Raw genomic sequence first — 26,789 nt, forward strand, 5'->3', positions numbered from 1 at the left:
CTTTCCCATGGGCATATTTTTGGCTTTGTGAGTCTTTCCCAGGGTCATGTTTTAGCGTTGTGACCAGAACATTGGTTCACCAATTAATTGTTGATTGAGTGTGTTGGTGACCTTGGTTATAATGAAAGGAATTGGATTTGGGATTGGAATTCAGCTGAAACAAGGTCATCTTAGTATGCGAACAGTGATTTAAGCCCAATCATATTTCAAGTACAAGCGGACGACACAATTTTTGAAATTCAGAACTTAACCCGGTGGTTCACCTTGTCGGATTTTGTTATCTACAACATGAGTACGTCAGAGGTTTATCTAGCAAATAACATATTTGTCTACATGGGTACGTCTGGGGTTTATCTAGCATATGATCGATATTCAACGGTACATATACATTCTGACCCGTACCGTTTCTTTCGGTATGAAGATATATTGCAATGTGTCCCTGATTTGTCAAAGGATATTATGAACATAATTAAAGGATCTAATTATATGTACGTAAGTATACTTTCAAGTTAAAAGTAGGTATTTCTATTGGTATAATTTCTTAGTTCTTAGTACAAGTTTTTGTTATCAATGCATTTGTTGTGTATCATTACAAATACTATACATTCTTGATTAACCTTCTTTAGATTTTTGAAACCATTGAGACTTTTGAAAATAAAATAAGAAAGTTCACATAAAGTTACAAAATAAATCTTTCTGGGTCGAACATATACATAAAATTGTCAACAACAGGTATATGTTAAAAATAATGCGTAGCTGTTCTTTTTGAATGAAAGAAAAGCCTATTGCAATGTTTAAGGAAACATAATTTTTTTTCTTTTAAATTATATATATATATATATATATATATATATATATATATATATATATATATATATATATATATATATCATCATCATCATCATCATCATCATCATCATCAGTATCAGTCTCATGACCTAGTGTGGTCTTCGAGGCGCTGTGCTGCTGAACATATGACCAGTTCCCTCCACTTGTCTCGATCATGTGCCAATGCCTGTGTCTCCGCAAAACTTTTCCTGGTCCATTCTGTAATGTTGTCAGTCCACTTTTTTCTCTGTCTACCTATCCTTCTGCCACGCTGGACGCTGCCCTGCAGGACTGTTGTGGATAGACTGTTGGCTCTAGTGACATGGCCATACCATTTCAGCTTTCTCTTTTTGACGGTGTTGAGGAGGTCCTCATATTGGCCTACTTCGCGCCTGATGGTGTTACGCACTTCTTCATTTGTGATGTGGTCCATGTAAGATATGCCAAGGATGGTTCTGTAACAACTCATTTCAAGTGCCTGGATTCTTCGTTGTAATTCTGCTGTCAGGGTCCAGGCCTCACATGAGTACAAAAAGATTGAGATGACTAGTGCTCGAAATAGTCTGATTTTAGTTTTCAGACAGATATTCTTGTCTCACCAGATGGGTCTTAGCTTTGACATAGATGCCGTTGTTTGTGCTGCTCTTGACAAAATTTCTGCTCTTGATCCCTTTTCGGTGATTATGGAACCAAGATATTTGAAACAGCTCACTATTTCCAGTTCATGTCCTCTGACTTTAATCTTGGCTGAGATTTGTTTGCCACTATTTGTCATCAGCTTTGTCTTCTCAGCGCTTATCTCCATGCCAAATCTGGAAGATGTTTCATCCATTTTCTTCACTAAGGTGGCAAGCTCGTCTTCACTGCCTGCCAGCCCATCAATATCGTCTGCAAAGCGGAGGTTGGTGATGTTACGCCTTCCAATGCTGACTGTCCCACAGTGGTTTTCCAGGGCTTCGCTCATGATGCGCTCTAAGTAGATGTTGAAAAGCGCGGGTGACAGGAGACAGCCTTGATGCACTCCGACTGTTGTCTGAAACCAGTTCCCCACAGAACCTTGGGCAATTACTGCACTGGTAGCCTTGGCGTACAGCTGCTTGATGGTATTGGTCAACTTTTGACCCATGTTGTACTTCTTCACTGTGGCCCACAATGCTTCGTGACACACTGTGTCAAAGGCCTTTTTGAAATCTATGAACACATTATATATATATATATATATATATATATATATATATATATATATATATATATATATATATATATATATATATATATATATATATATGAGGGAGAAGGAGGAGGTTAGTTTACACTTCCAACCCATCCCCTTTAAATTCGTGTAAATAGGCATAACTTTACTCCGTTAGAGACATTGACATGTTAGGACCAAATAAAAACGAAAGCACCTTGTATTGCGCTCCGTATTTGTTAGTCTTCTATGGAGGCGCTAGCATGTCGTGGCTGGTTTTGGAGACTATTGACTAGAGGTGCGTGGTATTACCCGTATACTAGTTTACCGCGGTATTTATTTCCGGTGGTATTTACCACGGTACGTTTTTCACTGTACCGGTAGTTCGGTAATTTCCGTCATTAAGGAATGTAGGGAAATTCCCTAGTAGTCTTGTTACTGTACTATTTCAGAATAGTGTCTTGCACAGGGTATTGACTATAGTGTAAACTTAATGATCCCACTTTAGGTACAATTTTTAGATGACAACTTATGAAACAATTAACATACAAATATATATCAAATTCATCTGCTATAATATACTGTCCATTTCGGGTGGTGAGGTTGGGGCTGCGATTTTTTTCGAACCGAGATATTTTATTTTCTTTCAGTCCAAAATAATTAACTTTTTCTAAATAATATAATGGATATAATGTCGTGTCAGTTTGCTTTAAATCAGATCAAGATATTTTCCCGCTTTGCGACAGCAGGAAACGTGGGAAAAAATTCCAGATCCCTGCTCCATAAAATTAAATTGCTGGTCCCTATTATAATTGTGATATACCATGGTACATATCGTGGTACGTTCAAAAATACCGCTCTATACCACGGTACAAAACTTGTCGTGCTACCCAGCTCTGCTATTGAACATCGGATCTCAGTGACTTTAACATTTGTTCAAAGTAAATTTACTGTGCAGAAAACCCATTAGTTTCCTACTAGACTTATCATAGCCTTCACATCTGACGGTTATACCCCAGAACCTATGTTTCTTTAATACCCCAGGTGCAAGCCATCCACAAAACCTGATCAATGTTATTCTTAAACCCCATGTTTCTTAGACCCAAGTTGAATTGACCTTTGACAATTTGACCTCAAAATCAAGAAGACCCTTCCTTGCCATAAGTGCAAGCCCTTCACAAACGTTGGTCAAGGTCTGCAGTCTAGAACTAACCTTATTTTTCAAATTTCAGTTATAATGACCTTGATCTTTTGACCTCCAAATCAATAGCTTTCATTCCTACCCCAAGTTCAAGCCATCCACAAAGTTTGTGATGCAAAACTAGTATAACTGCATGGTAACCATTTGATTCTTCCAATCACAGTGACTGTGACCTTTGACTGCTTGACTCGAAATTCGACAAGCTTCCTTCTTAACTCAAGTTTATGCTTTCCTCAAAAGTTCGGTTACTGTAGACGTTTGATAACTTGACAGTGTGCGGAAACGAAACTAGTAATAGGCAGACGGACGTACAACACCATAACATAACAATGATGGGCTTTTAAAAAGTGTAGATTTGGTCCTTACTGGGGGTGGGTGGGTGAGAGACAGCTGAGAGAGGGGCTGAATGAAGCAGAAATAAGCTATACTGAGTTATTTAGGATTTCAGTTAGTTTTTCCTGTCTTTCAAGTGTTATATTCTTTTGATGTTGTTCTAGAGCTGACACCACATCAGAAGTGCATTAAGTCATGGACGTAGTTGTGTTCTCCAAGAATCAAGTCGATGTTGTACAGCAGGAATTAGATGAAACGAAGACACTGAGCTTACTGCAAGTGTCGTATGTTGTCAAGCAGTGGGCGGACCCATGGTGGAAGGGGGCGTGTCTAAGACCAGTAATATACAAGACTGTCCTCAGTCAAATTACTATGCATTTGAAGAGTGGACAGATTACAGCGTTGCTGGGAAATTCAGGTTTGTATATCATGTATAAATTTCTTTAGACTGTTTTTCATACTTCTTTCTATACTGTTGTCGTAGTTATTTACACGTACGCAAATTACTATAATATAGAATAAACAAAACCCAATCAACTAATATTTTAGATTAAATGGCTCAGCCTTTCAATTAACTTAATGAAATCTGTCCAATATCGAATAAATTAATCAGTATGAAACTACAAGCGATTAAAAAAACATCACCAACAAATATTGAGCTTTGAAGGGTGATAACAGTGTCGCAACAGAAGAAGTCATAACACCTTCCAAAACGCACATCTACATTTAATAGAATATGTACATGAGAAACGATGTCACGTCATAATAATCTATACCGAGTTAGGCTGAGGAAACGATGTCACATCATAATAATCTATACCGAGTTAGGCCGAGGAAACGATGTCACATTATAATAATCTATACCGAGTTAGGCTGAGGAAACGATGTCACATCATAATAATCTATACCGAGTTAGGCTGAGAGCTGTTGGAATTTTTATGAAATTAGTCGTAGAAATACCAGTAAAAAGGAATTCAGATGCAAAAGATAAAGGCCCGCTCCTTGAGAAGTCCTGAATGCGGTTTAAAGAGGGAACCCCGAGTAACCGTTTGAAACATAGTTGATGCATTAAGTACTAACATAAACTTGATGTCATAAGCAGCCGAAATGTTTTGGAAAGTTAGACAATACATTTATGGAATAAGGCATGTTTTGTAGTATATCGACAAAACAGTGGCTTTGCCTGTTATAAAGGATATGTCTTGGCGATGTAATCGAGATTTTTTTAAGAAATCGTCATCGATAAAGCAGTTCACAATATTTCTCAAAGAAAACAGATGCTAAACGAACTAACAAGAGAGCGACAGGTTAAACTAGTAAGTAAAAATACAGTTCATCTGTATCATACCGTCAAATCACTCTTACCATGAAACCGAGCATAACAAGGAAAACGATTTTAATTCTGGTTGATTTTTGTATACATCACCGGAGTGATTTGGCTTCTAAATAAAAGTATTTATTGTAAGATTCTTTGGTCGAAAAATATGCGGAGTGTTCCTTTATGTTCCACAGTGAATCATGTTTTAAAGTCGGGACACCTAACCCATAAAATTAAACTTGAATAAAATGAGTTTTGATGCTTCTGTTTAGTTAAAAATAAAGCTACAATTTCACTTTCATTTTCATTCAGACAAAAATCAGATATAATTTACGCCAGATATAAAATATTGGATCGGTCTTGTTCAGTCAGAATTTTGGGTTCGAAAACCGTCCTCTCGGTCAGAAATGCGCATTAAAAAGATACCATTTCCTTACCATTTAGCTGTAACTATCTGAAATATTTGTTTTAATAGGATTAAATGAATAACAAATTTCTTTACCCTAAAGGTTCCGGCAAGACCTCTTTATTAGATGTGATATCATGCCGGTCTTCAGGGCGCGTGACTGGGAAAGTGTATTATAATAACCACGAAGTTACCAAGGCAATCATTCAAGACCACGCCTCCTATGTAATGCAGGCTGATAGACTCCTCCCAAATTTGACTGTTAGAGAGACTCTTCTGTACACAGCCAGACTGAAACTACCGGGGAATACTTCAAACTCTGATATCAAGGAAAAGGTATTGATATGCGCAAAGGACAGTTACCTGGCAATGAAACAAAGCTACTGAAGTATTTAAACATTGCGGTATCACTTTGTTTTTGCTTTTTTAAATAGAGATATAAAAAAAGTGAGAGACGTTAAAAGAAGTGCCCATATACGCATTACAAATTTGTAATTCTTGTTTATCTTTATAAATAAAAGTAATTTTTCGTGTATAGCAGCGCCCGTAACCCCGATAATTCGTTCGTCGTCGACATTAAAGAGGTTTACTGTTATATTTTTGGGACGAAATATTGTGGATGTACTTCCTGTGCTTTAAGATAAACAATGTTTTGAAGTTGGGGGAAACACGCATTAACATACAACACAAAACTCAACCAAATGATATTTTATACTTTATTTCATTCAAAATTAAAACAGTAATTTTACTTTATTTTTCTTGTTTCTTGTAATTTAAAATAAAATCAGAAATAATTTATATACAAAATATAGGAAAAAATTGTCTTTCCTTGATCTCACATTTTTCTTCAAAGCAGACATCTTTAAAGACGAATGCAAGCAGCAATTTCCATCACAATTTTGTTTTAGTAAAGCTAATGTATCCAGTCCAAATAATTAAAATTAAGCCGTTGTTATTGCAAAGACAAGTGTACAGACTGAATGTATATAAGAAAGCCCTTGTTATTGCAAAGCCAAGTGTACAGATTGAATATGTACGAGAAAGCCCTTGTTATTGTAATGGTAAGTGTACAAATTGAATGTGTATGAGAAAGCCCTTGTTATTGCAAAGACAAGTGTACAAATTGAATGTGTACGAGAAAGCCCGTGTTATTGCAAAGCCAAGTGTACAAATTGAATGTGCATGAGAAAGCCCTTGTTATTGCAAAGCCAAGTGTCCAAACTGAATGTGTACGAGAAAGCCCGTGTTATTGCAAAGCCAAGTGTACAAATTGAATGTGCATGAGAAAGCCCGTGTTATTGCAAAGCCAAGTGTACAAATTGAATGTGTATGAGAAAACCCCTGTCATTGCAAAGACAAGTGTACAAATTGAATGTGTACGAGAAAGCCTTGTCATTGCAAAGACAAGTGTACAAATTGAATGTGTACGAGAAAGCCCTTGTTATTGCAAAGACAAGTGTACAAATTGAATGTGTATGAGAAAGCCCTTGTTATTGCAAAGCCAAGTGTACAAATTTAATGTATACGAGAAAGCCCGTGTCATTGCAAAGCCAAGTGTACAAATTAAATGTGTATGAGAAAGCCCCTGTCATTGCAAAGACAAGTGTACAAATTGAATGTGTACGAGAAAACCCTTGTTATTGCAGGGCCAAGTGTACAGATTGAATGTGTACGAGAAACCCCTTGTTATTGCAAAGCCAAGTGTACAAATTGAATGTGTATGAGAAAGCCCTTGTTATTGCAAAGCCAAGTGTACAAATTGAATGTGTACGAGAAAGCCCTTGTCATTGCAAAGACAAGTGTACAAATTGAATGTGTACGAGAAAGCCCTTGTCATTGCAAAAACAAGTGTACAAATTGAATGTGTACGAGAAAGCCCGTGTTATTGCAAAGCCAAGTGTACAAATTGAATTTGTACGAGAAAGCCCTTGTCATTGCAAAGACAAGTGTACAAATTGAATTTGTACGAGAAAGCCCTTGTCATTGCAAAGACAAGTGTACAAATTGAATGTGTACGAGAAAGCCCTTGTTATTGCAAAGACAAGTGTACAAATTGGATATGTATGAGAACCGTTACTCGTCTCGTCATTAGAGTCAATTTCATATTGGAGGCTCCGTTAAGTGGTTGCTTGAACAAACAGTGTAGATCCATTATTCGACTGTGATTCTATGTGTTTCACTCTCAGACAAGAAACATATATGTCCTTGGTCGTCATTGTCTCGTCATTGCTAGATTCTCAGTTCATCACAGAGATAAATGATGAAGTAATTTTAAGAAATAATTTGATCAGTTGGTATCAGGATATATATTGGCACACAACATAAAAAAGCGTACAAAAATAATAAATCAGACTGAAAAATAGTATGTAATTACTTTATACTAGGTGCAGACTGTGATTATGGAAATGGGGCTGAAGAATGTTGCTGACTCACGGGTCGGAGGTCAAATCATTCGGGGAATCTCAGGTGGTGAACGTAGAAGAGTTACCATAGCTATACAGCTTCTTCAAAATCCAGGTACACCCAGCATAACGTTGCTTATAAAGAGTCACTGTAAAACTTTGCGACACGTACGGGTGTATATCCGATGAAGAATGTGGATTCATAATCGTATATGTTGTACTGAACTAAGTAATTATAATGTTGTTGATATCATGACTGAATATGAAATGAATATATATTGCACAATAGGGGAAAGAACAAGAATTCCTCAAACATAGTCAAGGATTCCTATATGGTGGCGGTACTGAAAAAAGTATCTCCATCTTATCGTAGATAAAGGTAACTCGAAATAAGCTGCTACAAATTATGATAAGGACAATATAGATATAATAGATATAGAATGGATATAATAGAAGTTCATAAATTGCATTGTATTTTAGACATTGTTTCGTATGTGAAACCATTCGAATGTTATTCAGATATGGTATTGCTCGATGAGCCAACATCTGGGCTAGATAGCCATACAGCGCGTCATCTGGTGAAAAGTCTTGCAGACATGGCGCACAAAGGGAAGATTGTCCTACTGACTATACATCAGCCAAGTTCCGATATTTTCAAGTTATTAGACCAGGTGGCCATTTTGACCAGCGGAGAACTGACCTTCTGTGGTGGAGCCAACGAATTAGTCCCTTATTTTTCAAAGCTTGGATATCCATGTCCACACTATATGAATCCGCTGGATTATTACGGTAATGTATTGTTTTTCTTAATTTTGCCTGATAATGCCCTCTCCCTCAATATCCTCTTTTGTCGTATATCAATTTTAAATAGTGACCTAATGCATCCTAGATGTTTTATTGACGCTGGTGAACGATATGTCATAAAAGACGAGTCCCATTCTTTATTTAACTATCCCACAGATTTATAACTGGGTGGCAACAGGGTTTTTCCATAACAATATTTAGATGGTTCTTAGTGTTACTGAATATGGTCCTTTGTAAAGTTTTCTCTCTCCCAAACTCCCTTTTTTGAATTGTCATATTAATTAAAGTCAGCAGGAGAATGCCGCGTAAGGATCCTGGGGGATTTTTTGGCCAGTCGTATACGAGGTAAACGGTTGTAAAAGTATACTGCATGCAGTACTCATATATCGATAGATTTAGCAGATGCCCAGTGTCAGGACATCCTAATAAAGATCCAGCTCAGTCACGTGTTAAGTAAGAGCTGCAAATGTCTTTCCAAGTATATGCCCACTTCAGACAGGGTATCATGCAATGAAAAGCGTTATGCAAGCTTTGCTGTAATTACCATAGGTTTGCATTGCTTTAACATCCTTCAGTTGACATGTCCAGTATAGACCGGCGAGATCCGAATCTAGAGAAGACGACAACAGAAAGACAACAACACTTCATACGGTCCTTCCTGGCATCAGGTATCCATGTCGAGGCGGTACAGACAGCAACAGAGGACACGCTACAGCCATCTAGGGGGAGACAACTATTGAGCAGCAAGCGGATCTTTGGACCTGGTAAACTCAGAGTATTCTACACTATTCTCAGGTATACACTACCGATTACCGTACTTATCGAGTAATATTTACCGTTATATTTCGGTTTAATTAGCATCTGAATATATATATATATATATATATATATATATATATATATATATATATATATATATATATATATATATATATATATATTGGTTTAATCCAGCAAAGTGTTTACACGACAACCGTATCACACGACAACCAATCTCTCTCATGCATTGTGCGTAAACGCGTGAGTTTAAGTTGGCGCTGAAGTGTTATCAATCAAATACAACATTAAGATCAAATTAGATTTTACGAATTCAATACGCAGGACACTACTGAAGGAAACAAACTACTTTTAATCAACTACACTGCGGAAGTGTACACGGGATTAAGTTATTATGGGATGATGAGGGAATTGTGCAATACTTATATTTCAATCTATTGTAATAAATAACCCATGCCTGTACTATTCGAACGAATTTAAAATAAATTACTTCTACCTATTCTTCTGTCATTAGAACTAGAAACTAATGTACAGTTTACTAATTTGCGATGTTATTAAATAATAAAATGGAATGTAACTAAAATAAACTTATGTACAGGATAATAACACTTCTATATTCGTGTACCTCAAAAAGTCGGCTACACATTAGCCATCCTTAGTTCAATAAATTCTAGAAGGTTTCATCGTGTGTTGAGCTGCTTCTCTATGTATATGACTAATGTAAACAATCTGTCGAATTGACTAAATTTCGTCAGCATGACCATGAAAACAGGGACATTTTACTTCTTGCTGGTTTCATTATACAACAAGCGAATGCAACTTTATATACAATTTCATAATGTTTCACGCCTACCTTGACATAACTTTTACATTAAATAATTTCACCACATACGTCACTGGCTAACCATGGAAAAGGCACTATTTCTTCGCAATATCTTCCTGATTTTGTTTACCCTCAAGGCGGGGGACTGGGGATAATTGTAGTCTGAAGTCAGCACAGAAGTAAACTTCTCAAACCGCAATCTTCTCAAATGTTTTCCACTTGGCTGCCTCGGTCTTGAAGCTTCTACTCTATTAGTCATATTAGGACGAAAGTTTAGCCATGCGATGAGTGTGGTCCCTGGAAACATAGTGCTTCTACCTTAATTTATGTTGGACGGACTCCACACAAAGACGATGCATGGGCCATAACGCAGTGTCCGATATATTCCGCTTGCAGCTGTCGAACTTTAGCTTCAATACTGTTTTGTGCGTAACTTGAACACTCTAGACTGGTGTCGTTGTGTGTTCCTCCTCTGATAATCAATGCATATCCTGTCGTGAAGTATGGTATAGATGAATTCACAACTTTACACTATCTTTTGGTACATTTCAGGAGCACATGCAGTAGTATGGGCCTCTCTGGGGCAATATAGGACTTAAAATTACGACGTGAGTTTTCATTAAGAGCCACTCTGGGTCGTAAGGGAAATCTAATGCTAAAACTGTCCATAGGTTTTTATTAAGAGCCATCCTTGTTCGTATGGGAAATCTAATGCTAAAACTGTCCATAGGTTTTCATTACGAGCCACTCTGGGGCGTAAGGGAAATGTAATGCTAAAACTGTCCATAGGTTTTCATTAAGAGCCACCCTGGGTCGTAAGAGAACTTTAATATGGAGAGACAGTTTGGGGCAGAAAAGGAACGAACGTAGGATTTATCTATGCCTTAGGCTGCCTCAGAAATCTAGAGACAGTCTGAGTCAAGAGGGAAATTAAAATTAGCACATAAGTTCATATTAAGAACAATTCTGGACCATAAGTGGAATTTAACATTGGGAGGTAGTCTGGGACATAAGGCAAAGTTAAATGTTAATTTGTTTCATCTGTAATGCAGGACGAGTTTTTTGTTTACAAAACACATAATCCTAATATCCAGCAGCCCGTACACTCCAACAAAAATGATGCGAGTGTTTATATACACACTTGTACACAAACATATTATCACATACAAATGTTGGAAGTGTTTATAGACACAGTGATATACCCTTTCATATTATATAAACACAATTGATGCCGTAAATGGCTGTTGTACGATACATACATACATACATACATACATACATACATACATACATACATACATACATACATACATACATACAAGTATTGGCGATTATGATTAGTATGTATATTTTCTAGAGATCTGGATTGCCCTGAAAAGGGCCGTTTGTTTTCTGTTACTCCTCTCCCTTAGTGGTTAAACATCCCTGGTCTGGCATGCAGGCTGCATATTGTTTACGCAAAGATGTTTTGGTGGAGACCACCAACTGAATGGTAATTTCATTGGCTTACTTCTTTTTATCATGATCCAACCTTTGTCCAAGCCGGTGCATTTTTTGTGATGTACCGTCATCCAGTTTGCACTGAGTCGCTGATATTCCCTCTCTTTTATTATTTTATCATTTTCTCTCTTTTCCCTACCCAGATGGCCTTAATGTTCGCCATTACTTCTCTTACAAACCTCTTAGCTGTTGTGAGATTAGCTCCTTGCGGTCATGACTTGGTTAGGGTAACATCCTGTTTTCTCTGTCTCGTCTTGGAGGTATTCCACCCTCTCCATCAAACTGGTGGCTTCCCTCAAATTCCCTACATCACAATGTTGAGATGTTGTCAGTCTTTTTTCTAATTGTTTCTGAATAGGCGGTGAATGGCATGACTGGTGAACACACTGCTTTATGTGATATAAGTACGGACTTGAAGGAAAATATCCCTTCAAAGTAGAGTCACAGACGTATTCTTAATACATAATACAAAACCAAGAAAAACAACGCAAACTTAAGATAGACTATCCGTTTCATTTTCCTTACATATCCCAAATATTATTGAGGCTGAGAAATTTATAGCACAAGGGTATGAGGTGTTCATATTATAAATAAACTTTGTCAAAAATGCGTTTGGTCTTTTTACAGTGCTAATTCTATCTCCAGTCTTTAACACTACCCTTTTGGGTGGTAGGTGCCATTCCAAACAGAATGTCGATCAAACACATTACTTCGATTTTAGGGACCACTTCTTAGGGTACAGATCCGACGGTTTGATGGTACGATTACACTGGACAACAAATTTTTACAAAAGTCATGTTACTGAAATAAAATTAGTCAATTCTTATCAATTTTTATGTGCTGAACACGAATATGACAGTCAAATTGCAAAATTGGCTCTAGATTTTTTGTAATCTGCAAGAAATTAATGTTTACATAACGAAATGCATTCCAATAGTAAAAGGTCAACTGTAATAGCCTACCTATAAAAAATCAAGTCATTGACTACATCTTAGATTTCTTCGCCTGTCTCTTGTACAGCTGTTCGGGAGTATCTCTGAGGAGTGTCCAGCAGTAGTCAGCCAGCATTGTAGTGGACCATTTTCCCTGGTATCTTTGTTCCATTGTTGCGATATCTTGATGAAAACGTTCGCCGTGTTCATCACTAACAATACCACAGTTGCTAGGAAAGAAATCCAAATGGGAATGAAGGAAGTGAATCTTTAGAGACATATTGCAGCCAAGTTTCTTATACTTCATCAACATGTCTTCTACTAGTTCCTTATAGTTTTCTGCCCTAACATTTCCGAGGAAGTTTGTAGAAACTAGGCGAAAAGCATTCCATGCTTGTTTCGCGTCACCTTCCAGCAAGTTGTTGAACCGGTCATCTTTGAAAAGCTCTCGAATCTGAGGACCCACAAAAACTCTCTCTTTAATCTTTGCTTCGCTGAGTCGAGGGAATTTTTCATGCAGGTATCGGAATGCTGGCAAAGTCCGGTCAATGGCTTTCACGAAGTTCTTCATCAAACCTAGTTTGATGTGAAGGGGTGGTAGCAAGATTTTCTGAGCCTCAACCAGAGCTGGGTGTTGGATATTCTTCTCTCCAATGGCTACATTCTGCCTGTGAGTCCATTCCTTCCTCATGTAGTGCATTTCCCTTGCTCGGCTATCCCACTCGCATAAGAAACACATGTATTTTGTATATCCTTGCTGCAGTCCCATTAAAATGGCAACTACCTTCAAATCACCACAGAGGTGCCAGCTGTACTTGTTATACTCAATGGAATTCAGTAGCTGCCTTAAGTTATCGTATGTCTCTTTCATGTGGACAGCATACGCTACTGGAATAGATGGAAGAATGTTTCCATTGTGCAAAAGCACAGCCTTGAGACTCAGTTTCGAAGAGTCCACAAATAGTCTCCATTCTTGTGGGTCATGAGTGATTTTTAAAGCATTCATGAGGCCCTCAATATCGGAACAGAATATCAGATTACTTTCCTTTCTGAAGAAAGGCTCCAATTGCTGGTGGCGCTTTCGATATGCAGTAATTGTGACATCTTCTTCTAGAAGATTCCATTGTTGGAGTCTTGATCCTAGCAATTCTGCCTTGTTCTTTGATAAGTCCAAATCACGAATCAGGTCATTTAGTTCTTCCTGTGTTATTCTGTGTGGGGTTGATGATGCACCACAGTGAAAATCTGGATCACTGCATGCTGATGGACCAGGAGAAGAACAGGTCGACTCACCTTTGTCTTCGTCAGATGAATCAAGAGAATATTCTGCTGGAGGTTCTGGAATAGGAAGTCCCTCACCATGTGGAACTGGTCTCAATGCAGACGGAATGTTTGGGTAGACTATTCTCGACTTCTTTCGCTTCGTTATTCCGCCGGAAAGAGGAGGAACCAAGCAGAAGTAACAGTCATTTAGGTGGTTGCTTGGCTCTCTCCACACCACTGGGACTGCAAACGGCATTGATGACCTTTTGCAATTCAACCACTGTGAAAGCTGTGTTGTACATGTAGCACAGCATATATGCGGAGCCCAAGGCTTGTCTTGGTCACCAACCTTGCATCCGAAGTAAAGATGATATGCCTTCTTCACTTGAGAATTGATACTTTTCTTCTGGTTGGCAAATGTCACTTCCCCACAAATATAGCAAAAATTGTCCGCGGTATTAACACACTTTCGAGGCATTACTGTTCTTTATTGTACGTAAATGGATAAAATAATAAGTTTTATGTAACAGTAGCTTGAACTGTCTCGCACAACGTCTAAAATATTTTAAATGCTGAACCTATCTGATTGGGCTTTATATAGTACACTGCTTACGTCAGCTTCAGCAGCCGCCTGGCATTAGTATAATAGGCCTACACATGTATAGTACACTGCTGACGTCAACTTACTTCAGCAGCCGCATGGCATTAGTATTGCATTGCATCAGAAAATGATGCAATCAACTGTGGATGATGTGAGCATGATGGTATTATGCAATGTTACATCATTATTCCGGATGTTGCTGCAGTCCTACTGGAGAAATTTACACAGTGAAACATAGAAAATGAGGTATATGAATATCTTCAAAACGAGAGCCAATACAAATTTTTCACGGTTATATTCGTGTTCGGCACACCAAAATACTACAGATTAGGGCCTTTTCAAGTCAGTAATGATTTCACTGTTGACCAGTGTTAACTGTAAGCTTTGACAAGCCGAGGTAACACATCGATATATTTGAGTGTGTTGATGTCTAAAAATAGTTCCAAATACTTTATTTTAAAGTTTTCTGAAAAATTTCTACGCCGCATGATCGAAGTTCAACAATTTCAGTGTTGAAAAAATCAATGTGTATTTTTTCATTTCTTTTTGAAAAGCTTGTTTCAGAAATTCGGTTTGTTTGTTTGTTTCTTACTTCGCTTCTCAAGCAGATTAAAAGCTTGCATTAATTTGGAAATTGTTTTAGAGCTCAGAGGAACAACCTAAGGTGCATTTGAAAATATGTCAATGATACTCAAAAAATGTTTGTAACCACGATTGCTTTCTTCCCGATGAGAAAACATTAGATAAGTCTGCTTGCCGTCAATCACTGATCATCGATGCTTTTTTTAGTTCGAATTAATGAAAAGTTTCGTCGAATTGGTTTGCATAACGTGTAATTTGATTGTTCTTGTAATCACTGTGACACATCTGGCTAACTTACTTTTTTTTTAAAACTTAGTGGTAGCAGTATGATGAAATGTTTAACTCCTTAACCAACAGCATGTACAGGATTATAACAAATGCTGGCTAAATGTGTCTCTGTGATGGGGTTAACTGTACTTGTTGCTAGTGCTGATCCTCAATAAGTGATCCATTTTTCGACAGATTCGTGTAGTATTGTTTGGACGAGGTATGACGTGTCCGACGAAAATTAGGAGTAAAGAGCCGGTTGTGAGTTAATGACTTTTTCAATTCTATCTTCCCTTCAATTATTTTTCCTTCTGCTGAAGAAGGCATCGACATCATCATATTGACCCAAGCTTTTTGTTTGGGAGTAGGATACAGCGGCAACGAAGAACCTGCAATCTGACACGGTATCAGAGCAGACAGAGTTTGAACACTTCTCGTGCGTCTCTTTCTTTCTCCTGTGGCTATGTCTCTCTTGATGGCTTTGGGTTCGCTTTTCATGACAGTCTTGCAGTCTTAAGAATTCGCTCACTGTTCTATACCACTCGTTTCATGTTGGTTTGGACGATGTTTGACGAGTTAAAACGAGAAATATTAGTATAAGCAGGTTATTGAGTAGCTACATTTTTGTTGCTGTCTTTTTCACTTCCGCCTTCCCTTCTTTGTTTTCTGCTGAAAACAGTATTGCCATCACCTTTTTTTCCCAAGCTTTTATTTCTTCTTCTTTGGGAATGACGGAAAGTGTCAATATGGAAACGTAAATCCGACTTGCTATTGAAGCTGACGGAGTTTGAAACACCACCCTTTTGTCTACCTCTTCCATCCTTGTCACCGTGTCCGCTTTGGTGACTTTGTTTTCGCTTTTCATGATTATTTTGAAATATGTCATAGTAGCTTTAGATATTTCTTCTAAAGTTTTCCGGTGAAAGAGTTGTATACGTTAAAATACTTAATCATACAGTAGCGATTTATTTTCTGGTTCTGACATTTGTTGCACCAAGGGACGATTGTAATTCTTATTGTAATTGCGAACTCTCGTTAATATTAGGATTCCGAAGTAAACGAGGTATCCCTTTATTTGTATCATCGATGGAATTCCTTCCAACGTTTGTGTGGAACTAAAGTGACTTTTTTCTCCTTCCATAAGATTCAAAGGCACATGTGTGATGTCTTTCTAGAAAAGGGTTCTCTTTTTATCTTCATTGTTCCTTTCTTACATATGGGTCCTCCTAAAGGAAGTCATACAGTCAGTTGTAATAAATGAGCAGCCACTTTTAAAGATGTTCTCATCAGTATGGTTAGAAACCCTCGTTTAACTAGAAGTTTTAAATGATGGGTTATTTCTTTTTCACCATTTGGCGAGAAATATTCCGATATTTTCCTATTGGATATTTCTGTACTTTGGAAAAAAGTACAGTTCGATCAAGACATTCAAACAACATTTACACATGGTATCGATGATTTCTTAGGGTGCTTTTTGAACGATTTATTTTCGTATTGGAGTTTTGGATTTAATCGGTGCAGACAAAACATCCCAATGATTAGCAAAATGAAGAGGTGGTCTGTTTCATTATCCTTTTATGGAGAAACGTCGTCTCTTGGTACGACAAGTGTAGGGTTGTAGCGGTGTGCACTTTATGGTGGCAACGTTTGTTTCAGAAGCAAGAAACATTGAAGTGAAACTTTTTTACGTTTGGTTTTAATACCGGAATTAATCTTTAATGATTATCAGCACGCCGTATCAACTGCACTAGAGGCAGCACTCGACAATGATGTGTTTGTGTTTTCAACGGACTAAATCGTGACGGCTCTTGTTTAGATAAATCCACTAAACTCTCTAACACATCTGTTCTGACTTGCAATTTTGTCTTAAGAGATGCCACATTTTAGATGCGGCATCCTGACATGTAGAAGTTCCTTAAGAAATAAGCTTCCATATTTTCGGCAAATGTGAAAACATGGATGCTAAATCAGGTTTGGAAGTCATCATCGGCGAAGACGGAGAAGTAGAAGATTAAGGAAGAGATACTGACACCTAGCGGCGTGCTTTTATATAGTACGTGGGTGTCCCAGGAGCAGTACCTCTCTTTCTGGGAGGACAGTTTTTCTTGGGATTTTTCTTCTTGGGGCATTTCTCTTTTGTTTGTTTGAACATGCTTCATGATTGCTCCTCGTTTGGGTTTTCTACTGTCTTTTGGGGGATTTGGCATTTTCCTGTTTTAGTTTGGTATTAGGGTCCCATTTTAAAAGGAGGACAATAAATGACATTACCTAAAGACCACTTCATCCAGGTTTCAAAAGGATTTGGCTTTTGGTTTGAATGCCTATTCTTTGATCTGCCAATTGTGTTAACGCCCCTTTATATTTTTTTTAGCGTTTGATTTTATATGCTATGTGAAAGATACCTTGGAATAATTGACGTACTGTTAAAGCAACCCACAGTAACACTTTGAGACTGGTATCTAACAAATGTAACCGGACTTGTACAGTTTCTTTTGCAACTTATGCCAAACAGTGCACGAATCAATTTGGCAGAAGGACGAAATTGAAAGGATTTAATGTGTATTACTATTTAAAAGAAAGGAAATGAAGGAAGTTTTATAATTGTTTGAATGTAAAGCTTCTTTCAAGACATCACAGTTGGCCACTTAACTCGATCGATAGTTGAGTGTCAGTCATCCGAATTTGCACTAGGTATGAATTTTTCCCTATTTGTCTTGGTATTGTGATCTGTAATATTTAGTGCCACCGCTAGCTAAACAAAAAAAAAAAAGAAATAGTGTATTATGGATACTCATCAGCCCATGTGCGCAACTGCCCCGATGTCTTGGTGGTGACTGTCTGAACGATGGTCATACACACAACTGTCGGTGTCAAAGTAATGGGTTCATTCTCCTAACAGTTCTAATACGAATACAGTTTTAAACGGGCATTGTCTGTCACTTACGCTGTAATGATGACAGTTCTAAAGGCATCTTGGGGTACTAATCGCTAGTTCGTAATTTGCCAAGATTAAATCTTCACCGGCGATCTGCACATATTTCACTAGTATTCCTTTTTCGTCCACCAGCTCAGAGTAGCGACTTGGATCTACCACGCACTCCCTCTTGGGTAATGTCTAATGTTGTACCAATTTTTCCCACAAAAGAATTTAATACGGCTTTAGCAAACTATCGTTTTCGAACGCCTTTTATCTTTTGGAGTCTGACACCAAGATGGATAGCCAATACCTTCTTTTTTCAATTTGAGAAATTCCATTAAGTAGCTTGAGAAAATACCTTGACTAGAATCGTCGTCCTTTTGATGATTTTTGTGGCAGGAGAGTGCCAAATTTCAAATACTTTTAAGAAGCGATATCCACGATCCGGCAGATGAAAAACTTGAGACTCGCCTACGATCCTGTCAATACACATTCTGTATCCTTGTCGCAACAAGGTTGGTCCTCTTTACAAGTTTCAGCAGCACACGCAAGGCATAAAGGAACCATCCGTTTTCCTTGTCAATGATGTGGTAAGAGACGATGGTAAAACTGACTTGTGGGTAAGACTTTGCATTTCATCAACCTTTCGTATTGACGAATGTGTTACATGGACATGTATTCTGTCAGCATTTCACAGTAACCAGTCAGATATGGAGCATATTTGAACACCTTAGGATACAAGGAATACAGATAGATGAATTTGATTTCTCTTCATCGAAATTCGTCCACGTCATACAGCAAAAGTATTGCATTTGTTCTTTTTCCAAAGAAACTGTCACGTGGATTCAGAGGTTCGATATCCACTACGTCTTATCGTTCGGCAATAACTCTTGATCGTGTTTGAAACGTCTATCGTGATCGTTATCCCACATTTCTATATCTCTGTATCCGTGTGTTTCTAACCTTCGGCGTCGTTGGTATGTTCGCTCGTACAACTCTTCCATGGTAAATTCTGAGAAAGGATTTTTCGGTTTCCTTGAGGTAAAGAAGAGAAGCATTGCGTGTAATAAACATTCCTAGAAGTCGTACACTGTATGGGGGTGTATAAATCCCACCCATTCACAGAAGGACTTTCACATTTGTTTCCCTCACAGTTTTTGGCATGTTTTATCCATTTGTCATCACTTTCACACAAGTAATGAAGACAGCGCAAAGCTTTGGCGAAGTTTTGCAGGCTGACTAAGAGATCGGGTGGAGGTGGTAGGATAGCTTTTTTGTTCTCGGGCCTGTACGTTTTTGGTAGGATGATCTACACACGTTAGCAATGGTAGAAGCTGCCTTCAAATTATCGATACATCTATAATCCATAAATAATTGTCTAAATTTTCCACATCAATAGCGTAAAATGTCTACTTCAAATCGGTAATATTAAAGCATTTTGTCCTGAAAGTCAAACGTGTTTGAAGAGTGAGTTTGGTATCATGCGTAGAATGTTTCTCATTGTTCTTTGTGCATGCCATTGTAAAGGCCAGGCAAATGTGTGAGCACAGCGTTTTGATTAGCTTCAGTATTGAAAAAGTATGGAAATTAACTTTTGGTCCTTTCTGTCATTACAAACGCTAGAGACATTCTACTCAAAGGCTTGACTAAATAGATCATATAATCTTTAAATTTTACGTGTCCCACTTTCATGCAGATCGACATGGCTCTATTCAAAGTGACTAAAGGACATTCGGTGCCTTGTTATGAATACTATTTCTTCATTGTCCATAGTGTCCTGACAAATTGTGAGCCATGGCTGTAACAGATCGGTGGCAGTAACCGTAACGCCGAATATCCTCCTCGTTCCAAGTGTCGATCCTAGGGTCTAAAATCCATTGGGCAAAATCAGCAAGAGTACGAGAGCCGTAAAAATTTCAGGTCCTTCTGGAATCTTACGACTATTTGGAAAATGAATGGCACATAAATTCCCTTGATGATGATAGTATTTCCGTCTTAAAGTTTACACAAATTAGGATTATCACACCCTGTCTGTTTCGAAATGATCGCTTACTGAAAAGTAGTTCTTCTTGCCTTAGTTGTTGTGTTCGGTCCGAATTTCTAATCCTCTATCATGCTCTTTTCTATTCTGCTGTATCGTTCTACCCGGCGTACGTTTGACTCACTACGATGGCAAAGGCCCAACACATGATCATTGCTGCTATAAAAATGCACTGTATATGTGTTGGTAGTGGGGAGATCATACATCAATAATATTTTGCGTCGTTCACTGCATGGGGAGCTGAGTAGCTTTTCCATTTCCCATCTTAAAGTCGTCATTGGATTGAAAGTGTTGAATTTTGTTGATGACTTTTGAAAGTATAAATTTTTCCAGTGTATTAAGCTTGATCCAAGCAGGAGACTTTAAACTCTCTTGACGATCCTCATCTTTAGTTTGGCATTGTCTTTTAAATGTCCATGACAACTGATCCCACAAATATGTCATGAAACACGCTGCTTTCTCTGATGGTACTTCAGGCTTTGACTCTTTGAATTTCACCGTGTAGGTATTAACTGTGATTCTAAAATTTATGGAAGTCACTTTGTGCGTGTCTCGAATGTGAAAATAATCTTCGGGAGCTTCTGAATGACTTTTTTCTTGGTGGCTGCTGACTCTTGGTCCTGTGTTAGAGGTAGAGGGTGTTGGTTTAGACTCAACTTGCATCTTCGAAATCACTGACATTACCTGTGCTAACACTTCACTTAGCATACGAGGCGAAACTGAAAGTCCTCGTCATCTCTTGGCTTCTTCTTCTTCTGGTTTCTCGCTCGAGTAGTGTTGACCGTTTCACATTGATTTAAAAATTTTATTTGACTACGTTTAGACACGTACTCCCTGTATATGGAGAGTTTCTTGCCTAAATGAATGTATTCATTTGGCATTCTAACTTTGAAGAAGATAGAGGAGTCAAGTAAGTGGCCTTTCTCGTCAGAGATTTACTGACAGTAATTCGTAATTCGAAAGTATACTTCCATCAAGGAATTTATAAAAAGCAGGAGGAGGATCGTTCTTCAGAAGCAGAAGAAAAACCAGTACCCCTCAAAAAATGCAAGATTGCAAGACAAGTAGAAGACAGTGAAGAACCATTTCTATAAAAAAAAGAGGTACAGTAAAAGAAAATCTAATTTTGTGATGTGTTTTCATATTTCATTGTGATTCTTGTTCAAAGAGAATATACCAAATAAAACGTATCTCTATGTCTTGAGGTTTTCTTTTCTAGTATGGATAAGATAATTTGACACACTCACATGCACCCGCTATTGAATTATGAGGAAATGTATTAATTAATTTGTCAATCATTGAGTAGTATCTCTTTTGTAAAGGAAGCCCTTGATAAGATTGTTGGGCGTTTTTTAATAACAAAAAAATCTTATGGACTTGACATCATCGACGTTAAATGACTTAATCCGTTTCCACAGCCAAGTCCTATACTCCCTTCTGTTGGTGCTGCCGCTTTAGTAGAGGTAGTAGTATCTGCTGCTGGTGGTAGCTCTGGCATCTCAGTAGTGTTGAGAGTGGATTTATTTGTCTCAGATATTTTAACTCTTTCAAAATGCCCAGTAACAGTCTTGCCGTTTCATTTTCACCCATTGAGTCTGTCCTTTACATTTGTTTTGTATATTTAATTCAAACTGTGTGAGTAACCTTTATCCGTGGTTATGGGTAGAGGTTTTGCGTATCTTACTGTTGTCATGTTTTTAAAATATTTACTAAACCTTGAGTTCGCGACATAACCTTTTTTTTACTTGTTTGCAATGTTCTGGAAGCGACCTTGTTTAAAAATATTTTGTAATTTTCCACTAGTTTTCAGGAATGCTGTTGTGATCTAAGTCAAGCGGTCATGTATATAAAAAGGACTCTGTAAACAAATTATTCATTCCTATGGTAAGATTAGTCTGTTAAATCATTTTACTTGTGTTCTGAATCAATTTGAGAGGAATAATTTAGTTAAACTATTAACTGGAATTAAAAAGTGCTCATTGACATTTTGGGACTAAAACACTACTTTGGGATTACTGAAGATTCACTCAACGACATACTGGATTATATCATATCATTGTGGAGCATCAATACATTCATCACTATTGGTACATCAGCACATTCAATACTACTGGAATTCATTCGGAACTTACTATACTTTTGACTTGAGATTACGTTTAGGATCATTTGGGATTCATTTCCCAATACTGGAAGTTCCTCTCAAGTGTTTACCTTGTATTTTAGGGAAATAAATTATTTGTTAATTTTACTAAATGTAATGGTTTTGCTTCTGTTTATTACATAGTTTAAGACCATATAGTTCTAATACATGTCAAAGTTATCATCTCTTCTTATTATCACTTTCCTTTATTCTTTTCTTCTTGTTGTAGAACAAATGATTCTTCTGCTTCCTTCTCTCGCTGCAAATATTCTTCCATTCTTCCTTCTGTCTCTTTCTGAAATCATCCACCAATGGTAACGAGATAAAGGTAGTGCTACTGTTCCACACAAATATTCTTGCGGAAACGAAAGGAAATCAGCTAAAGCTCAACTGAAGTCATCATCTTTTAAAAAAAAGATTACTGGTTACAGCTGCATACGTAGTTGTAGTCATAATAAATCAATCCAAGTATAGGAGGTATTCACAACAGGAACCTTGTCTTCATTGTTTCAGCCATAGGTATTGTACTCCAACTGTTTCGCATTGGTAAACCGTAGGAACACGTTTGCCTATATACTGAATGTAATATCATGCATCTTCTGTCTTCTAATCGGAGAGAGACCCTACACTCAGACTAGAATTTGTAACCCGTATTCTGATTGGTGGAACATTTCAATTCTTATCCATCCTATCTTTGGAGATATATAGAAGTGTCTTATCCCATGATGTCGCCTTCTCAAGACGACTCAATAAAGACTGAGACAGGGTTCAAGTCGTAAAGCATGGTTCCGGGCATGCTGTTCAACCCGGATTACCCCATGTATCTGAATACATTGCGGACCATTATCATGATAACGCAAATACCGATAAAGAATTGATGAATTTGTGGAGACGCAAGGATGTCTCAAGGGGTCTTACTCTACGGACACTCTATGAGACGAAGTTCGCGAAGAAGAAGATCAATGAAGGGATGCCAAAAGTGTTAACTCATTTGGTAAGAAACATTAACGACCCTTTTCAGGATCAAAAAGTCCCTAAAAAGAGAGATTTACCTATCATATTTGCAGATTATTTTATGTATGCATGCATGCATGCATGTATGTATGTATGTATGTATGTATGTATGTATGTATGTATGTATGTATGTATGTTTTGTGTATATGTCTTTCCCACATAAAACGTAAAACCCCTGTACCCATTCTCTTTGTTTTTAAGTGTGATATGTCTTTCCCACATAAAACGTAAAACCCCTGTACCCATTCTCTTTGTTTTTAAGTGTGATAGTGTATAGTAGTGTGTCTATAAACACATTCTACCCATGTATATATAGTATGTATCTTTGTTTGTGTGAAAGTGTGTATATAACCAGTCATACTTTTTGTTGGATTGTAGTGGTGAGTTTGGGTTATAATCAAAAAGCGGCTGCTGTCTTGAATTGTAATGAACCATATTGTGTTGGATAGTAATCAAAAAGTGGGCACTGGCATGTAGAGGCGTGTATTTAGATTGTAGGTAAAAAGTTTAATATTGTACTCCCTACTACCTCACAGTGTTAAATTCCCCTTACGCACAGAGTGGCTCTTAATGTAAACCTATGTGTTAATGGTAATTCACCTTATACCCCAAAACTATCTTTAAATTTCAGTGGCAGTTTAGAGCATAGATAAAGTCTATGATCAATACCTCTCATGGCCCAGATTGTCCCTCCATATTAAATATCCCTCATGGCCCAGATTGTCCCTCCATATTAAATACTCATTATGGCCCAGATTGTCCCTCCATATTAAATTCCCTTTATGCCTCAGAGTTGCTCTTAGTTTAAACCTATGGACAGTTTTAACATAGGATTTCCCTCATGCCCCAGAATGTAAACCTACGGCGGAATGTTAAGTCCCATATTGCCCCAGAGAGGCCCATACTACTACTAGTGGCGCAACTGATTTGAAACATCCGTCTCTTGTAGCAGAACGGAATTTATGAGTTATGAGTGCAGTTGCATCTACTAGTGCTCTAGGCTGTTCGATTTGATGGTTATGCTAGTTCTTTGATCAGACCTGACAATCATACTTTGTTTTAAATCTTGGAAGCAGTTGGTAGATTGTGGAAACCGGGTAATGTTCACAGCGTATGGCTAAGGTTTCCCCCTCCCTTTGGTAAACCAACACAGCCGTATGTGCTTGACACATTCACTTTCTCGATGATGTCTGGTTCATTCATCAAAGCTAGCTTTCTTCCTAGTCTGTCACTTTGGTGATTTGTAATTCTCCTTCTCCTCCTCAGCCAACATCAGTTGGCTTCCCTTTATTGTCGATTAGAATCTTCATTTGCAAATATATCAGCTTTCCAGAATCCTTATAACAATCTGGTTATTTATCGTAAATAGTTTTCATTTCATTATTGTTTCAAAATCTTTCCGTTTAACTCCATTAATATCGGGGCCTAGTTACAAAACTCCGAACTGTATATCTGTCCTAACAGAATTTAACAACCACCACCACCCTTACGACAATAATTCCTGCTTTTCTCCAATGTTCATTTTCCACGCAATGTTTTTTTCTGCACACCGTTCAAGGATTTCTAATAGTTAAATACTGCCATATGCATCGTGTTACCTTTGAATTAGCCAGCTGAAGCTTAAAGTTATAAGGCTAGGACAAATCAACTATATAATCAAAATGTTACTGTATTGTAAACGTAAACTGCTACAGCGTTAACATTATTAAATGAAGAAGATTATTCCTCAACATGCTGCTTACAAGGAGGATGCTTATGGATAGTGTTTCTGTGTTGTTCTTTTCAATTCACATTTCACTGGTTTTCAGATTGTTATTCTTCCACAGTCGTTTCTCTATACTGTTGCAAATGGCACATGATTAAAAAATAATAAGACTAGGAACAATACCAATCACAACTGTTGTTTTACACGTTTCAAGTTCAGATTCATTATTGGATTGCATTGCGTAATCACCAGTTTATGTGGGTTACACATTTTCATAATAAACTTATCCTTTTATCCATTTTAGTTCAACTGTTTTCAAAATGTTCATATCCGTTACATTCTCGACACCCCTTTCCCCTTTCCCTTTGATGCTTGCTATATGCCCATCCAATCCACATCGATGAAAACCTATTTCCCGATTTTCCTTTTGTTTGTCCTTTCCTGTTTAGTCGGCTTGGACGTTCTTGTCATCCAGGGTGACAGAGTGGTCCAAGGCTCTCGCCTTTATTGATCACTGACATTTCACCTCTGTCCGTGTGGGTTCGAGTCTTGGGCACAGCCAATGATGGTATCTGAGAAAGCATGTCAGTACCTTCTCATGGGTCGGTTGTTCTTTCAGGGATTTTCCCAGTTTCCTCCTCCGCCACATATACTGGCCGCCATGTGAAGCCTATCATGTGGTGAAAAATGTCTTTCTACCAACAACATTATCATCCAGCACTGTTAATTTGTTTCGACCGTTCGAATCTTCTATTGAATGTGCCTGCCTTTCTGATACTTGCAGTATCTTCTAGCTGCCTTTTTGTTTATCGCGTTTTAGTGACATTTATAAGGAGAAGTCTCTCTTGAGACACCTTTGATTTAACTGAGAACAGACAAATTTCTGTAGTACGCTCGTCCCTTTCTTGTAGTTATTGTTAATCTCTTCCCTCCTCCAGTACGAAGAATATGATCTGAACCCACATTCCCACCTAGTGGAGTAATAACTCTTTTTAGCATGATATTCTGCCATTTTTTAGTCTACATGCCGTCCAAACGCTCTCAACCAAACGATGCGCAATCAAAAGCATTAGTCCGGCTTAATCTGACAAAAGTGAAAAGAATGATGGTGAAACTGGGCCCTGGACATTGCTTCCCATCAGTATTTTTCCTGTCTCTCTTTGCAATAAATTTTATATTTTTAAAGAATGATGGTGAAACTGGGCCCTGGACATTGCTTCCCATCAGTATTTTTCCTGTCTCTCTTTGCAATAATTTTATATTTTTAAAGAATGATGGTGAAACTGGGCCCTGGACATTGCTTCCCATCAGTATTTTTCCTGTCTGTCTTTGCAATAATTTTTATATTTTTTTTTCCAGCCGTATGAACGTCAATCTGTTCCGTGACAGAAAGGACTATTTTTCCAGGATATTCCTTCTGCCTCTGTTTATGGTATTTATCCTTGTATTCCTGGGGCACCTTGGTTTGAAACAGGCCAGTATTCAGGACAGAATAGGGTTGATATACCAGTCTGCCACTGTGCCGCCATTTATGGGAATTCTTAATGCGGTTGCCCTTTGTAAGTTTCGTACCACCTCTCCCTCACGATCTATTTAGGGTACTGATGAATCTGCTTTAGGACGACGCGTGCGTTGTAGCCATTTTTATCATCATGTGTCATATGCGTTGAGAAAGTTGTTCGTAATTTATGTAAATTTCGTTATAGCTAGATCTGTTGTGGTTATAAACTTTAATTGACAAAT

General features: G+C 37.8%; 1 protein-coding gene across 2 annotated transcripts in view; it reads left to right on the forward strand.

The window, feature by feature from the left end:
* Positions 1-349: 349 nt before the first annotated feature.
* The window catches only part of LOC149808417 (ATP-binding cassette sub-family G member 5-like), a 30,996-nt gene continuing 4,556 nt past the window's right edge, over positions 350-26,789 (forward strand). The window contains exons 1-7 of one of the 2 annotated variants that reach the window (XM_089976954.1): positions 350-492; positions 3,719-3,972; positions 5,382-5,614; positions 7,663-7,795; positions 8,200-8,469; positions 9,060-9,279; positions 26,406-26,605. In XM_089976954.1, coding sequence (XP_089833080.1) covers positions 3,750-3,972; positions 5,382-5,614; positions 7,663-7,795; positions 8,200-8,469; positions 9,060-9,279; positions 26,406-26,605 — 1,279 coding nt within the window. In that variant the 5' untranslated portion in view covers positions 350-492; positions 3,719-3,749. The remainder of the gene's footprint in view (positions 493-3,718; positions 3,973-5,381; positions 5,615-7,662; positions 7,796-8,199; positions 8,470-9,059; positions 9,280-26,405; positions 26,606-26,789) is intronic. The other variant, XM_089976962.1, reaches the window with a different exon arrangement.

The sequence above is a fragment of the Sinohyriopsis cumingii genome, chromosome 1 (genome assembly GCF_028554795.1).
Source record: "Sinohyriopsis cumingii isolate HCF-2022 chromosome 1, ASM2855479v2, whole genome shotgun sequence".
Taxonomy (NCBI): Eukaryota; Metazoa; Mollusca; class Bivalvia; order Unionida; family Unionidae; genus Sinohyriopsis; species Sinohyriopsis cumingii.